This window comes from Oncorhynchus masou, chromosome 12, assembly GCF_036934945.1.
Source record: "Oncorhynchus masou masou isolate Uvic2021 chromosome 12, UVic_Omas_1.1, whole genome shotgun sequence".
In the NCBI taxonomy this organism is placed as follows: Eukaryota; Metazoa; Chordata; class Actinopteri; order Salmoniformes; family Salmonidae; genus Oncorhynchus; species Oncorhynchus masou.
The window spans coordinates 35,323,542-35,341,202 of NC_088223.1; the positions used below are offsets into that span (position 1 = coordinate 35,323,542).

Genomic DNA, 17,661 nt, shown 5'->3' on the forward strand with positions numbered 1-17,661 from the left:
AGGGAGCAGAGCCCAGAAAGAAAAGCACTTCTGTGATTCAAAGCCCTCTTGCTCGGTAATCACTCCCATGTCTCACTGTTGCCTTCAGCTCCCCCCAATTATCGCTGCGTCAGCCGGTCCAGCCGAGTGTTAGGGACACTAAAGACTGGTCTATTTTTAGAACAAATGGGGCCACAGCTTTCTGTCCCTATCTGCTCACAGACACACGCTGACAAACTGTGAAAGGAGACTGATGAATGCGGAAAGTTATAGGAAAATGGAGCAATCTATGGGCTCACACAAACACACACTTGCTATACACAAAGAGATACACACCCACTTTCTCACAAACGGTAAGGCTCAGAGACGTGCACTTTCAGGAAGGTTGCAGAATCAGTTGGGTGTCGGTCGTTTCAAGAGAATGAGGACGGTCAATCCTTTCTACCTATCTATGATAGCTCTACTATCACAGACAGTGTTTTATGGACTCGTGGTGAGAGGCTTGGCTGAGTACAGAAAGACAATGTCATCCTTTGTTGACAGAGTTAATATGCCCTAGATGAGACTGGTACAGTAGCTGGCTTCTCTGAGGAGGATCAATGTGTTTGGAACTGTCCTGGGATCAGAAGCCAGGGTTGTATAACATAACATTGCATGACATGCGTGGTGTCATAGGCTTTTCTGAGTACAAAGGCATCAAACGAAGTGGACCAAAGCAGCAGGCTCTAGGTCAAAATGAGAGGGGAGAAAGCAAAGTGACATGGGGAGAAGAGAGAAAAACAACAGAAGTACAGCCAAAAAGACTGGCGATTTGAGTTCAAGAGACATTGAGGAATGATCCGAATTTGAAAGAAGGATGATTGAAGAGAGAGAAGCAGAAGAGATAGCATTGAGAGAGAGAGAGAGGGGGAGGTAGAAAAATGTCAGAGAATCTGAAAGTGGAAAAAAAGAGGATGGGGTGGGGGGGGGGGAAACCTGCTTTTCATCTCTCCCTGATGAGGCTATTTTTAAAACCCTTCATCTGTCTAATCATTCCTCGGAGTTCTGGCGTTCATCTTTCGCCTCTTGTCTTTAGCGACCATCACTCGTTGTTCGGCATCCTCGTTTCCATTGAGTTTCACTCTCTTTCAAACAGTTTACTAACAGTCTCTTGCCCTCCCCTTTTTTATGTTTTCTCTCTGACAAGCAAAGAGGGGAATGACTGATGCGATGCAAAACGAGGTCCCCCGTTTATTTCCAAAATGGAATTATTCCTCTCTTCCCCAAACAAAGTCGATAAAATAATCATGAAATGATATCTGAATCATAGTGACTTAGTCGTTTCTTGGGCCCTGCTCTCGCACTTTGTTCTTACATTTGCATGAAAGACGCTTTAAAGTGTCTTTAGTGCGCCAAGGACATGGACGTTGATTAAGGAAGGTCCCCGCATCTCTCTGATTCAGAGGGGTTGGGTTAAATGCGGAAGATACATTTCGGTTGAATGCATTCCGTTGTGTAACTGACTAGGTATCCACATTTCCCTTCTAACTTGGCCCTCTTGAGGGCAACTGGCTTCAAATATTTAATTCATAGAATGTCAAAACCCCCCTCGCCTCCTTCCTCCAGGCAACGTTGGCTCTTTCTTTCTTTCCGCTAGCTATTTGTCTGATGCAGCCCTCCCTGGTCCCCAAAGTGGTTCTGCTTGGCGACTTTGGAGTCGCCTGTGGAAATTCCACAGATGTCAGCCAAGAGAGAAGAGAAGGGCAGAAATAGAGTTCAGGAGGGGCAACGGAATGAGACGCTAAGACCATAAATTGTGTTTCCAAGAGAGGCCCGATAACAGAGGGCTAATGTTACCACGCCACCTCCCCTCTCACTGTACCCTATTGCCCAAAAGGCTACACCCTCCGGTGCCGAAGAAATATGAATGGGAGTCAATGACTGATATGAATGGTATTGTGTTGGACACAGGTGGATGTGCGCGAGCACACACAAACACATATGCTTGCACACAGACACACATACGCATGCACTCAGAAACACACACACAGCCAATGGATCCCCCACCCTTCATGAGCGATGCCTCTGCAGCTCTCTACTGCACACAGAGTAATGAGATCTTCGGGCCTGTGGAGCCCAGTGCATTTATCACATGCTCACACTTAATGGTCCCTCTGCCACGGCTTAATGCCACGCCTGCTAGCCGCCTGCTACAAACAGGACTGTTTGTCTCCCCCGTCTCTCTGCAGCTGTGTGTATGTGTGTGGTTGGGAGTGTACTGTCTTCATTGTTGATGATCACTCTCTCGCTTTCTCATGTGGTCTCTCTCCAATGCACTCCTCTTTCTTTCTATCCTGATGTCATCCATCTCTATCTCTCCATCCCTCCTTTCTCTCCCATTTTACTCTCTGTGTCTCTTTTCTAGGAGAGAAGGTTCTTTTGGTGTTTGTCCTTCAGCGTGACACCAAGCACACGCAGTGAAAGATGGCTGCTGGATTAGCTGCCATGATGAAAGCTTATCCCAGTTTTTCTCTCACGGTCCAGTGCCGTGTTTCAAGGCACTCTCTATTTTAGAGTGAACACATTATATCCCTCTCTCTTTCTCTCTCTTTCCTTCTCACACACAGACTTTCTTTCAAATTCAAATTATTTTATTTGCATGAGAAACATTGCATAAATATTGCCAAAGCTTCAATGTATACAATATTTAAAAAAATTAAGTAAACACTTTCTCTCTCTGTGAAGGACTTTTAAGAGCAAGCATTCACAAAAAAAGTGCATTGCTTTGTTGTATATCAAGACAACTGAACTGATATGATTTGTGTTGTCTGTAGTCTCTACCAAATTCAAATCCATTTTAGGCCTATTGAGCCAGAGGAATGATCTTGCATTTTTTAATCAGGTTCAACTCTGATCAGCCCTTTTTACCTGGTTTTCCTCTTACCTAGAGACCATTCGTGATAAACAGTCTTATGCGTTTCGGGTTAACAACACGCCTTGCCAGTTGGTACCCTGTAAAGTCTGTAAGATGCCACAACAATGTAAGAGCAGACACAATGATGAAGTATTTCATCACAGCGGAGAGCGCTGGGAAGCGAGCAGGCGAGGCCGTTGCATTTTACGCTGCCTAGCGCCGTATTCAAAATGGAGGGCTTAAGAAGTGCACAGATAAATCCCATTGATTCATAACGTGAATTTGCATAGACTGCGGTAAAATGGAAAAGCATTCGTACAAAGCGATCATTCTATTGTGTCAGGAGGATATCGGGAAGTGGGGAGCTCTGCTTTGTACCTAACCCTCTCCTTTCTGCTTTACCTCTTTATCCTGGAGGAAAGGTAGTGCAGTCTGTACAGATGTTTAATGGCGCCTTTGTGATTCTCCAAAGCCTCTTTGTGAAAGTACATTACTACAGACTCAGCCATGGCTGGTCATTGATTCCTCCACCCTTCCCCCTCCCCACACATTCTGTTAGATCAGTGGTCAGGCCATTTCTCTATTTTAATGTGAGGCAAAAAGTGATTATCCATCTTTTGAAACAAAACGTGTTTTATGGGTTTCCCTGTTTCATCTCATGTTTTACTAGATTTGGTTTCAAGGCTATTTATTTCTACTTCTATGACATAACAGCCAAATACCTCTGTTGCTGAGCACAAAAGCCTTGCGTTGTTAAGTGTGAAACACCAAGCAAGCATGGCTGAGAAAGAGAAACGGAGAAAATATGCATTTATAATCGCTCAGTGTTTGTTCGAGCTTTAAGTGTTTATGGAAAAACAAGGATAACACAAGAGAGCGACAGAATGAGAGAAACCGACCCGTTGAGAAAAACAAAGAAAGAGAAAGCGAGACCCGGGGAGAAAAACAAAACACAGACATCACATTATCCTAAAATGATCCTGTCTGGACCTGGCGGTTTCAGGTGTGCGTGGTGGAGCTGACGCTGTGATGCTCAGAGGAAAACGCTAGCGCTCATCTTTTTAAAGGGCCTCCTAATGATCCCCGAAGGCTGCCTGGCTGGGTACTGGCCCTCTGTGGGGAGGAAATGGAGGAATTAGCACAAAAGGAGACGCCGCCCACCAAAGCCGCTGACCACTGGGATATTCCCAGGTCGTGCCAGGGTTCCGTGACAGATCTTGTTTCTGCCGCCAAAGCAGTTACTTGGATTTTGGCAGGTGGGTGGCGACTGGCAAGGAGTAGATTGGCAGCTGACTTGCTTAGCGAAGGGGATAGCCATGTCCTACGGATCATCAGAAAACGGGAAAGAGCAGTGCAAGGCACACACACACACATGGAAATTACACACACATGGAGCTGAACACTGACATATAACACACACACACACACACACACACACACACACACACACACACACACACACACACACACACACACACACACACACACACACACACACAGAGATAGCTGTCCCTTGCATCAATTCACACACAAAAACTGACCTATAGCAGTAGATAGGTACTTCATTCATGAAGGTTACTCAAGTTCAACACAAGCAATGGTCAATACCATCTAATCAGTATTCCTGTCAAAAAAATACTTTTTGTTTTGCATAGAACATGCAGCAATTGATTTGTGCTACGGACAACATTGATGTCTCCAAGCACAAACAACTTTCTCGGAAGCAGAAACGTATGTAATACCATCAGTTATTTTAATGACCACTCATAATGCAACTGTGTGCATTTAGATGACATCACAGGGCACGTGTACTGCATTTGTTTAATTTTCAGGCTCAGGTTCATTAAACCCATCTTTAAATGTACCCATGCAGTTTAGAAATGTTAAGCATGATGTTTATATGCCTGGATCTTGGATATTTCAGTCAATATATCAATGGCACACTTTATTTTGGTGCACTTAGGGTTTGGTTGACAGGTCCCAGTACAGTTGCAAAAGTGTATTTGAATGATTGCCAAGCTTCTCACACACTTGCTGCTTTGCTGTGTGCGTGTTTGATAAGCCCTGAGTGTAATATGTTAATGCTTGCTGAAGATTTTCCACTGATATTCTCAACCTTTTACAGGACATTACGTTAATTTAGCGAAATGCTTTCACAGGTCCGCACACACAGGACTAGATAAGCTACTTAGATATCTTTGGGAACAGACTAAAACTCCTCTTCATACTTCGTAAGAGGCTGTTGCTATCAGCACCATTCCAATGCTATCCTTCCTATCCCTTCATTTATGTCTCTGCCAGTTGAGATCTGACCGTTCCAAGGCTAACTTGCGTTTTGCTCGGGTAGAGTCCTGTCAACACACCCCCGTCTCTGCTAATCTGTGAGCCACGGTGTCTGCCAGGGTCCCGTAAAGTTCACTCATGTTAGCAGCCACCAGCACCATTAGGGGCCCACCACAGCTTTTCACAGAACCTTTAGGCTGTTGAAAGATTTCCTTGGACTTTCTGCCACGGGTAACTAAAGGCAAGAGAAATACGCCAGACGGTATTAGAGGATTACGTTGTTTTGTCACATGACACTGAGATTCTGTCTTTCTGCTGGAACCATTTCAGGGAACAGAACAGAAAACCGTAAAAGAACGAAATTGTTTGATGAACAGAATCAGAACCGAGAGTGATCTGTACTGTTATGGAACAGAACCGTTATTTTAAAATCAGTTGAACCTGTTAATATTCTGGGCATTTTTTTTTCAGTCACACAAAATACGCAACAAAGTGCCTATGCAAAGCCCTCACTCTCACTCAGAAATCTATTCCAGTGTAGGGAGAGATTTTTAATTGGAGAAGAATGGATTCACTTTTTCAATGCTAGTTAAAGGATACTATAGTTATCACGCTTGACATTGGATTTGTTAACTACAAAAAGGTAAGACATATTTTTAATTCTGGTGCCGCTCTGCACACACAAGATTGTTATCGTTAGCTCTGGTCTAATGTTAAGCCAACTCTCGGAAATACAAAAGACATTCAAAGCTTGTCCATAGAAGCCGCTTCTCCGTAGGTATAATATTGTTACCCTAATTTAGGTAATGCATGTCATAACAAGATGCACAATGCTTCAATCCAAGCCTCCTCATTCACCCTCTCTTGCTCTCTCCCCACCCGCAAAATTTCAGTCACATCTCGCGCCGTACACTTATCTGTCCATCACGCATATAAACGACTAGGCTATAGCTTGTGTCTATCCACACTGATTTGTGAGTAAATGTAATGTTAAGCTTAATGTAAAAAGAAAGATTTGAGGTTTAAAAAACAGAAAGGAACTATATAAATAAAGTGTTAATTTTTTGGAGTTTGGGCCTGTTCAAAACTTTATTTTGTGGGTCGGAACTGTGGAACTAAAAAAAATTAAGCTTCTGTTCAGAACAAAACTATTTGGAAAATAATTTTGCGTCCAACCCCTGCTCTCGATTGACCGTACGTACAGTTGAAGTCAGAAGTTTAACATACACTTAGCTTGGAGTCATTAAAACTCGTTTTTCAACCACTCCACAAATGTCTTATTAACAAACTATAGTTTTGGCAAGTCAGTTAGGACATCTACTTTGTGCATGACACAAGTTATTTTTTCAACAATTGTTTACAGACATATTATTTCACTGTATCACAATTCCAGTAGGTCAGAAGTTTACATACACTAAGTTGACTGTGCCTTTAAACAGCTTGGAAAATTCCAGAAAATTATGTCATGGCTTTAGAAGCTTCTGATAGGCTAATTGACATCATTTCAGTCAATTGGAGGTGTACCTGTGGATGTATTTCAAGGCCTACCTTCAAACTCAGTGCCCCTTTGCTTGACATCATGGGAAAATCGAAAGAAATCAGCCAAGACCTCAGAAAAAAATTGTAGACGTCCACAAGTCTGGTCCATCCTTGGGAGCAATTTCCAAATGCCTGAAGGTACCACGCTCATCTGTACAAACAATAGTACGCAAGTATAAACACTATGGGACCACACAGCTGTCATACCGCTCCTAGAGATGAGCGTACTTTGGTGCGAAAAGTGCAAATCAATCCCAGAACAACAGCAAAGGACCTTGTGGAGATGCTGGAGGAAACAGGTACAAAAGCATCTATATCCACAGCAAAACAAATCCTATATTGACATAACCTGAAAGGCCGCTCAGCAAAGAAGAAGTCACTGCTCCAAAACCACTATAAAAAAAACAGACTACGGTTTGCAACTGCACATGGGGACAAAGATCGTACTTTTGGGAGAAATGTCCTCTGGTCTGATGAAACAAAAAATAGAACTGTTTGGCCATAATGACCATCGTTATGTTTGGAGGAAAAAGGGGGAAGCTTGCAATCCGAAGAACACTATCCCAACAGGAAGTCAAAGCTTGGTCACAAATGGGTCTTCCAAATGGACAATGACCATAAGCATACTTCCTTTACAAGTTGTGGCAAAATGGCTTAAGGACAACATCGTCAAGGTATTGGAGTGGCCATCCAAAGCCCTGACTTCAATCCTATAGAAAATTTGTGGGCAGAACTGAAAAAACGTGTGTGAGCAAGGAGGCTTACAAACCTGACTCAGTTACACCAGCTCTGTCAGGAGGAATGGGACAAAATTCACCCAACTTATTGTGTGAGGCTTGTGGAAGGCTACCTGAAACGTTTGACCCAAGTTAAACAATTTAAAGGCAATGCCACCAAATACTAATTGAGTGTATGTAAACTTCTAACCCACTGGGAATGTGATGAAATAAATAAAAGCTGAAATAAATCATTCTCTCTACTATTATTCTGACGTTTCACATTCTTAAAATAAAGTGTGGATCCTAACTGATCTAAGACAGGGAATTTTTCTAGGATTAAATGTCAGGAATTGTGAAAAACTGAGTTTAAATGTATTTGGCTAAAGGTGTATGTAAACTTCCAACTTCAACTGTATAAGCTAGGCATGGACGACATGCTTTGTGACTGGAAGATAAGGAGCATTTAGGCCTCGGTAGCATTGAAATAAGTCACAACATTAGGTGCCAATTGGCCAATTGAAGGTCAATGATTATGTTAAGCCTCAAGGTGGTCTTTCCAACCAGTGATAGTGACAGGTATTCTGCTTACACTTTATAGTACCCTCAAGCTGTCCCTCTCCCATTTAAGATTATATTCTTAAACCCTGATCACCACAAATCAGATTTAAGAGCATGTAGCTTTTCCCCAAGGTCTTTAAGCTAAATGAGTGGCAAAGCCCCCAATTCTCCTTCCTTTGCTCCTGCATTGTAAAAACCTTTCACACTCTCAATTCACTACAACCCAGAGGTCCCAGAAATTGAATTACAAATGTTTTTTCAAGCCCGTCTGAATCTATTCAAGCAGTGAAGAGTTAGTCTTGGTGTTGTGCTTACAGAAATTCATTGTGGACCCTCTAGATTTACAATGGGGCAAAAAAGTATTTAGTCAGCCACCAATTGTGCAAGTTATCCCACTTAAAAAGATGAGAGAGGCCTGTAATTTACATCATAGGTACACTTCAACTATGACAGACAAAATGAGAAAAAAAATCCAGAAAATCACATTGTAGGATTTTGAATGAATTTATTTGCAAATTTTGGTGGAAAATAAGTATTTGGTCAATAACAAAAGTTTATCTCAATACTTTGTTATATACCCTTTGTTGGCAATGACAGAGGCCAAACGTTTTCTGTAAGTCTTACACTGTTGCTGGTATTTTGGCCCATTCATCCATGCAGATCTCCTCTAGAGCAGTGATGTTTTGGGGCTGTTGCTGGGCAACACAGACTTTCAACTCCCTCCAAAGATTTTCTATGGGGTTGAGGTCTGGAGACTGGCTAGGCCACTCCAGGACCTTGAAATGCTTCTTACTAAGCCACTCCTTCGTGGCCCAGGCGGTGTGTTTGGGATCATTGTCATGCTGAAAGACCCAGCCACGTTTCATCTTCAATGCCCTTGCTGATGGAAGTATCTCCTGTATCTCACGATACATGGCCCCATTCATTATTTCTTTTACACGGATCAGTCGTCCTGATCCCTTTGCAGAAAAACAGCCCCAAAGCATGATGTTTCCACCCCCATGCTTCACAGTAGGTATGGTGATCTTTGGATGCAACTCAGCATTCTTTGTCCTCCATGACGAGTTGAGTTTTTACCAAAAAGTTATATTTTGGTTTCATCTGACCATATGACATTCTCCCAATCTTCTTCTGGATCATCCAAATGCTCTCTAGCAAACTTCAGACGGGCCTGGACATGTACTGGCTTAAGCAGGGAGACACGACTGGCACTGCAGGATTTTAGTCCCTAGCGGCGTAGTGTGTTACTGATGGTAGGCTTTGTTACTTTGGTCCCAGCTCTCTGCAGGTCATTCACTAGGTCCCCCCGTGTGGTTCTGGGATTTTTGCTCACCGTTCTTGTGATCATTTTGACCCCACGGGGTGAGATCTTGCGTGGAGCCTCAGATCGAGGGAGATTATCAGTGGTCTTGTATGTCCTCCATTTCATAATAATTGCTCCCACAGTTGATTTCTTCAAACCAAGCTGCTTACCTATTGCAGATTCAGTCTTCCCAGCCTGGTGCAAGTCTACAATTTTGTTTCTGGTGTCCTTTGACAGCTCTTTGGTCTTGGCCATAGTGGAGTTTGGAGTGTAACTGTTTGAGGTTGTGGACAGGTGTCTTTTATACTGATAACAAGTTCAAACAGGTGCCATTAATACAGGTAACGAGTGGAGGACAGAGGAGCCTTTTAAAGAAGAAGTTACAGGTCTGTGAGAGCCAGAAATCTTGCTTGTTTGTAGGTGACCAAATACTTATTTTCCACCATAATTTGCAAATAAATTCATTAAAAATCCTACAATGTGATTTTCTGGATTTCTTTTCTCATTTTGTCTGTCATAGTTGAAGTGTACCTATGATGACAATTACAGGCCTGCCTCATCTTTTTAAGTGGGAGAACTTGCACAATTGGTGGCTGATTAAATACTTTTTTGCCCCACTGTAGATAGCATTGCATGTCCTGAGGTGCTGTGTTTACGCTAGCTTAGATATGTGGGGTGTTCGAGAGTTTTGTAGAGTTTGCATAGAAAAACTGCAAATGACGAGTGAATAACAGTGACGTAAGTACATGTGAATGAATGCTTGCTGTCAAAGCAGGGAGTAATCTAATGCTATGGAATGACACACACCCACCGTTGGCAAGCTCGTCAAATGGGAAGACTGCCTGAACCGAAACAAGTTTGTCTTTGCCGGATGCGGATCTCAAATTTGTCTCTTCCCCTCTCTAACTAACTAACAAACAAACTCACAAATGCCGTGACTCCTTGATGTAGTATGATGCCCTCCCCTACTATAATTTTTGCCTTTGACTTCAAACCAGGTGTTACCCTCAGCCTTTGCAGTAATATGGGTCGCAAATGAGAGGAAATTAAGCAATTCCCTAAACTCTAAAGTCTCTAGATCTAATACTATTTGTCTGTGTGTCATTGTAACCCCTTTTAACCAAGGCACCGTTTTAGTCTGCGGGAAACGATCCCCGATTCCATCGTTTTTTTTTCACAGAGCAGAGAGTACAGTGAAAAAAAGACTGAAAACAAGTTGGACTGGTCCCTCGAAAGAAGTAACACACAGTTTGAGGAGCCACATTCCCATGCATTGACAAATCAAAAGTGAAGGGGAGGTTTTGGGACTATGATGTACATAACAGAGATGTGTTTAGGTAATTGTGAAGCTGGTGGATGCGTGCGGAGTGGTTTTCATGGACCATAATCAATCTCAGCTTAAGTGGGGTTTTCCGATTGCTCCAAAACCCCTGGTGTGCGCCAGTGACCGCAGTGAGAGGGTTGAGAAGTTGAGCGGTAGGGTGACTGACACCCATGCCTCTTGTGGAATGTCAGGGGGAGAGCCATATCTACTCTTCCTTTTTAAAGCCTGCACATCCTTCCAGGATTTTGCTTCATAGTTCATTCCTGCAGTTGGTCCCCTTTCCACATAGGGAAGCTAACTTTTTGCTTGAACAGAAGAACCTCTAGTTACACTCTCCTCAATATGCATTTGGACAGTGAAGCAAAACATTTAATTTCATACTCCAGCATTTTGGATTTGAGATCAAATGTTTTGGGCCTCCCGAGTGGCGCAGTGGTCTAAGGCGCTGCATCTCAGTGCTAGCTGTGCTACTACAAATTCTGGGTTCGAGTCCAGGCTCTGTCGTAGCCGGCCGTGACCGGTAGACCCATGGGACGGCGCACAATTGGCCCGGCGTCATCCTGGTTAGGGGAGGGTTTCCATGCTGACATGGGCACCAGGTGCACAGTGTTTCCTCCGACATATTGGTGCGGCTGGCTTCGGGGTTACGTGGGCATTGTGTCAAGAAGCAGTGCGGCTTGGTTGATTTGTGGATCAGAGGATGCACGGCTCTTGACCTTCGCCTCTCCCGAGTCCGTAGGGGAGTTGCAGCGATGAGACAAGACTGTAACTACCAATTGGATACCACAACATTGGGGAGAGAAAAGGGTAAAAGTACCAAAAAAACTAAATCTATAAAAAATGTTTCATGTGAGGCAACGGTACAGAGTGTCACCTTTTATTTGAGGGTATTTTCATACATATCTGTTTTACTGTTTAGGAATGAAAGCACTTTATGTACGCTACATGGCCAAAAGTATGTGGACACCATATCTCATTCCTAAATCATGGCATTAATATGGAGTTGGTCCCCCTTTGCTGCTATAACAGCCTCCACTCTTTTGGGAAGGCTTTCCACTGGATGTTGGAACATTGCTATGGAGACTTGCTTCCATTCAGCCACGAGCATTTGTAAGGTCGGGCACTGAGTTTGGGCGATTAAGCCTGGCTCGCAGTTGGCATTCCAATTAATCCAAAAGGTGTTCGATGGGGTTGTGGTCAGGTCTCTGTGCAGGCCAAGTCCTTCCATACCGATCTCGACAAACCATTTCCGTATGGACCTCGCTTTGTCCACGGGGGCATTGTCATGCTGAAACAGGAAAGGGCCTTCCCCAAACTGTTGCCACAAAGTTGGAAGCACAGAATCGTTTAGAATGTAATTTTATGCTGTAGGGTTAAGATTTCCCTTCACTGGAACTGAGGGGCCTAGCCTGAACCATGAAAACAGCCCCAGACCATTAGTCCTCCTCCACCAAACTCTACAGTTGACACTATGCATTGGGGCAGATGGCATTCTCCTGTCATCCACCAAAGCCAGATTCGTCTGCCGGACTTCCAGATGGTGAAGCGTGATTCATTACTCCAGAGAATGCGTTTCCACAGCTCCAGAGCCAAATGTCGGCAAGCTTTACACTTGGCATTGCGCATGGTGATTTTAGGCTTGTATGCGGCTGCTCGGACATGGAAACCCATTTCATGAAGTTCCCAACAAACAGTTCTTGTGCTGACGTTGCTTCCAGAGGCAATTTGGAACTCGGTAAGTGTTGCAACTGAGGACAGACAATTTTTACGAGTTTCAGCACTCAGCAGTCTGGTTCTGTGAGCTTGTGTGGCATCCTATGACGGTGTCACGTTGAATGTCACTGAGCTCTTCAGTAAGGCCATTGTACTGTCAATGCTTGTCTATGGAGATTGCATGTCTATGTGCTCGATTTTACACACTTGTCAGCAAAGGGTGTGGCTGAAATAGCCAAATCCACAATTTGAAGGTGTCCACATACTTTTGTATATATGGTGTATCTCGTATTTAAACACATTTACTTAGTGTATTAAAGTAGTCAATACTGTAGTATTTGTTCCCATATTTGTAGAGTTTGTAGAGTCACAAAGTTTATTTAGTCAGGAATATGGACCAAATACTAAACTTTTGATTGTTAATCTCTGGTGACAGGTCTTTATACATTTAGAACACTTAGCATAGCAAACAGAAGCAAACCGCTTAAATCAATCCAAGATGGCTTCAGCCGTCTCCTGTTGCGGCTTCATACAATACTTCTGATCTCTTGCAATATCTCCCCACAGTTGTGACTGCCACAACCCAGGCAGGCGCCACCACAATAGAGAACCAGTTGAAGAGCCAGAGTGAGTTTTTGTCTCAGGGGTCTATGTCTCCCAGCTGGGAGCTCTTAGCAGTGCTGTAGCAACCGCTCTATTGGAGAAAATGGGAATGCATGTTCTCACTTTTAGCTCCTCAAGTCGCTTGCGAGGTCAGCTGAAGGTGGACTGAAATCAGCTGGGCCTTAGCTCAGACAGTCATACTATATTTTTTTTATTTAACCTTTATTTAACTAGGCAAGTCAGTTAAGAACAAATTCTTGTTTACAATGACGGCCTAACCCGGCCAAACCCTCCCCTAACCCGGACTACGCTGGGCCAGTTGTGCGCCGCACAACGGCCGGTTGTGATATAGCCCAGGATCGAACCAGGGTCTGTAGTGATGCCTCTAGCACTGAGATGCAGAGCCTTAGACTGCTGCACCACTCAGGAGCCCTATATGACCTTGGCTTACCCAGAAAAAATATACAACATTGTTTCTTTTGTTTTATGATATTGGCCTGGAGAACAACATTGCAGTTACTACAGTACCTGTGATGTATCGTACTGATTATGCTAGTCAGGGGGGGGGGGGTTTGAACACTTCCCCTCTTTGTGTAATGTGATCACAAAAATTACCTCAGACTTACTTTCCCAAACATCGATTGAATGACAACTCAGGTTGCCTCATCATCCATTACTTTCTCGACAGTCTGACAGTAGTGAAGCAGTAGGTATTTAGTGTCTGAGTGGGTGTAATCCTTTAGAGTAGAGAGGCTACTGTGAGCCACGCTGTAAACACGACTAGACGCTAATCGTTATAATTTATAGCGGGGGGCCATGACTGGCTGACCTCGCGGCTAAGCACAACACCTGCTCGGAATCTAAACGAGAATGGCGTAGGCTAATTGATATTGATGGCGAGTGCTCCTGTTGTTTGTTGACTTTGGGAGGGTATGTAGTTAGCGCGGCATGCTAACGTCCAGTCCCTAGTGTGTGTAGAGTCAGGCCTAACTTAAGGATTCATTTCCTCTTGCTAGCAGCATTCCTCCCAGTATTCCTCATGAAAGAGTCAGAGAATCAGGATGTTACCCAAGTATGTTACCCTAGTAATTGTAAAACATGTATATCTTGCTCTGTGCAATCTACTTGGTTTTTAATGTGGGACTGACTCATTAAAAATGTAGATGAATGCATCTCTATGGTCCATTGGACTGATGTGTACTGTATCTCCGACAGAATGGCCTTTCCCACAATCACTCTGGTTGTGTGTCTTAGTATGTTAACACTCTAAGAGGCAGATGTTGACATTAGCAGCCGTTAAGACCATCTGGGTTCCAGCCTGAACTGTTCGTTCCTCATTGATATTGTTTTGACGAAAGCAGACAGCCTGAAGTTGATCGTTAATATTTCCGCCTAAACAGCCTGGTGTCTCTGACCTTGGATATTTATTTATTTTACTTATTAGTGTTAACATTTTGATTAGTTTGACGAGTTCTGGACTGGTGCCGGTGTCATAAGTTGATAGACCAGAACATATACACAATCACACAAATCAATTGTCCTGTGAGATTTATTTTTGTGCATTACTTTCCAAATTGTAATGAGGAATCCATTTTGTTTTGCTCCCAGATCTGAGCTCCTGTGTTACCTTTAAATGCCATTACGCTATGATGAATCATAATGGTAGCTTTTTGCTTAGATAATGCACGCTAAAAATGCATCTTTTGTCCTGAAATTGTATCATTCAAATAATAGACTTCGATTCCTCAATGTGTTCATTAAAGTCGATGAATATGTGAAAACCACTAGCCAATTGAGAAAATGTCCTAAGTTGAGCAATTACATATGTGACAGAACATTTACATATCTGCAGTATGAGATATGAAATGGGTTTTCATCATGCAGAGTCAAGCAACATTTGTTTGTATTCTGACCCCTTTTCATTTGACTGAACTGAATTCCTCTCTTCTCCTTCAATCTTACCTTCCACAGACAGGGCCCCCGTGGATCTGAGCCACACACCATGACTTGCTGAAGCCCCACTTGCTGCTACCCACCCCCCTTCTCCTCATTGAAGATGGTCCCTCCGGAACGGACGAGGTGGCGCCTCCTGGTGGCAGCCCTCACACTCACTTCCTGTCTACAGTGCACCTCAGCCACAGCCCCGCCCTTCCCAAAAGACCTGGAGCCAATCAACGTTGTCCGATGGGAGCGTGAGTAGTCCCACCAGCCCCCTAATTGGCTTAAAATTATTTTAAAGGCCAAGTGATGCCATGTTGCATATTTTTCCTCAGTGATATAAGGGGATTCATTTAGTAGCACGAGACTGGTAGTTAGAGTGCATTAATATGATGTGACATATAGATCTACCACTGAGTTAGGGGAGGAAGACTGCTGTGGTATTTGTCTCCAGCAGCACGCAATGAAACACATTCCCTATTTGCGTTGCCTAAGGCTGGCTCAGAGCCCTAATGCTACCTTGTTAAAACATTGATGGACCAAAGTCAGTCTGTGGATTTGGCCTGCACAGGAGATGAGTGTGGATGAACGGTCTTGTGCAAATTAAACCCCAAATAAGATTGTGAACAGAGATGTACACTCAAAATGGCCATCATTGATTTTTGAGTGGGTGTTGGGCATTGTTTTCCTAAAGTACTCCACTATATGTGGGTCTACCGGCTACAGGAGGTATGGTTTACATGATAGTTAATGAGCCGGGCAGGTCTAATACATTATTGGTGTGAGAAAGGAGGATAAAGAGTGGCAAAGGAAAAAGAGTCGCTAAGGCATTGGCACCACGGCATTAAATGGGTGTTGGTTTGCTAGGTCAACAGCTTGGAATCTCGGAAAGAGAGGGGGACAAAGAACGAAAGGGAGTTTACAGTGTGTTATCGGTATGCACAAATCAAAGTCGAGGTAAAATGCTGAACATTTCAGACTGATATCATCGCATCTCTGTTGAATGTAGTAGGTAACACCTTGAAGCAGATCCATTGCGGATCTCCTGACTTATCGAACAGTGGAAACGACACAATCAGACCTAGCTAGACTAACTGTGAGAGTGGACTTCTCAAGGGCATTTTGTTTAGTGTTAGAGCATATTCGTCTCCTCACTCTGCAGGTTGCGAGTTGATGCCGTCTTTGCCATCGACGAAATGCCAACAGTCTTATCATTTAATGAACACTTTTGCCTAGTCATCAGATTTCCTGTTGTATTGTCCAAACAAAGCCTTTCGGGCAGATGAATTGAGTTTAATCGTACAGCTACAGTATATGCTTTAATAATTGCCATTATGCAAATTGCTTATGACAGAAATACAATAGCAGACACTTTTTAAAAATATTAGGTCACTCATCCCAAGCCAAATAAACTATGCCTCTATCAAACCTCTATTTACCCTTCAGCAGGGTTGTGTTCATTGGGCACCAAACGGATGAAAACAGACAATATAAGAAACCATCACATTTTCTCTTGCGTGCCTTAATGAACAAGACCCAGGACTGGACACAGACGGCTAGAGCAGGAGAGCAGGGACCAGCAGAGGTTTCTGTTCATTAACTTTCCCCTAGTCTGACCTTTTAGAAACAAGCCAGGCCTCCCGAACCTGGATACCGTTCACAGGAAGAACAGAACAGGACATGACTAGAATGGGAGCGTGCCTGACCAGAGAGTGACTGGTTTAGTTTAGCGACTGCAAACCTACACTGTATCCATTTATTGCCACAAGCAACTGAAAATACAACAAGTACTACGTAATTAAAGATTTAAACACCAGAATGAGGCCTGTCAGGACCAAGCAGGATTACCAATTATAAATGACAACTTGAGATAGTAGTCATTCCCATAAAGCTGTGAGCTATCCAGGAGTTGGGGTCATGAATTGGAAAAATCTTGAAATATATGTGATAATTCAGCTACTCTTATCTTCAACGTCGCTCTCTCTCTTTTTGTAGACTCCTACCTGTACCCAGGGTTCCAGGGGCTGGTGTCGGACAATGACACATTCAGACTAGGCCTGGACTTCCAGAGGATGTTGAGGATCAACCATATGCTCTACATCGCTGCCAGGTCAGTCAGCCAATTCACTGCCTCCGTTCTGGTCCACATGTTAACAATCACAACCAATAAAACATCTCTACCAGAATGACCAAACGGGAGTCTGTTTCCCAGACACTGAAGGTTTTTCAATGCAGAATTCGGGAAACCAACCCTTAGTTTGTTTTTATTTATGAGACTGCACAGAACACCATGACATTAAATCTTAATCTTTACCCCACAGGGACCATGTTTTTGCAGTAAACCTGACCACAGCTGGTGACGACTTCGTCCCCCAGCTGGTAAGTTACATAATCAAACATTCGATCAAACCTCACATGGCTATGCAAGATGGAATACAACATAATACAAGCAGGAACTAACATGACCATGTGGTTTATTACTGCATACTTTTGATACATTGTTTTTCTCTTCTAAACACCAAAGTACCCATAATTTATTTGCAATGTCAATTATATTTGTTTTTAGAAGTACCGTAGCCTAGCCTCTTCTGAGTTTTCCTCACTAATGGACTAGCCTGCAAACAATGGCCCTTAGCTTGGCTGCTCCCCACTCGGAGGACCCTCGAGGGTAACCCCAATATGGCAGAGGTCCAGTAGTTCTACATGGAAGCCCCTTTTCATATCAGCTTCCCAGAAACAACTTCTCCGGATGGGGTTGCGAAGTTGAGCGAAGCTCTCAGCAGGTAGATCCAAAGATTACCCAAAGGTC

General features: G+C 43.4%; 1 protein-coding gene across 4 annotated transcripts in view; it reads left to right on the top strand.

Moving 5' to 3' along the window:
• LOC135549929 (semaphorin-6D-like) overlaps window positions 1-17,661 on the top strand; it is a 136,300-nt gene that overhangs the window by 83,164 nt on the left and 35,475 nt on the right. For all 4 annotated transcript variants that reach the window (XM_064980326.1, XM_064980329.1, XM_064980327.1 and 1 more), the window contains 3 exons: window positions 14,886-15,106; window positions 16,848-16,962; window positions 17,174-17,231. In XM_064980326.1, coding sequence (XP_064836398.1) covers window positions 14,971-15,106; window positions 16,848-16,962; window positions 17,174-17,231 — 309 coding nt within the window. In that variant the 5' untranslated portion in view covers window positions 14,886-14,970. The remainder of the gene's footprint in view (window positions 1-14,885; window positions 15,107-16,847; window positions 16,963-17,173; window positions 17,232-17,661) is intronic.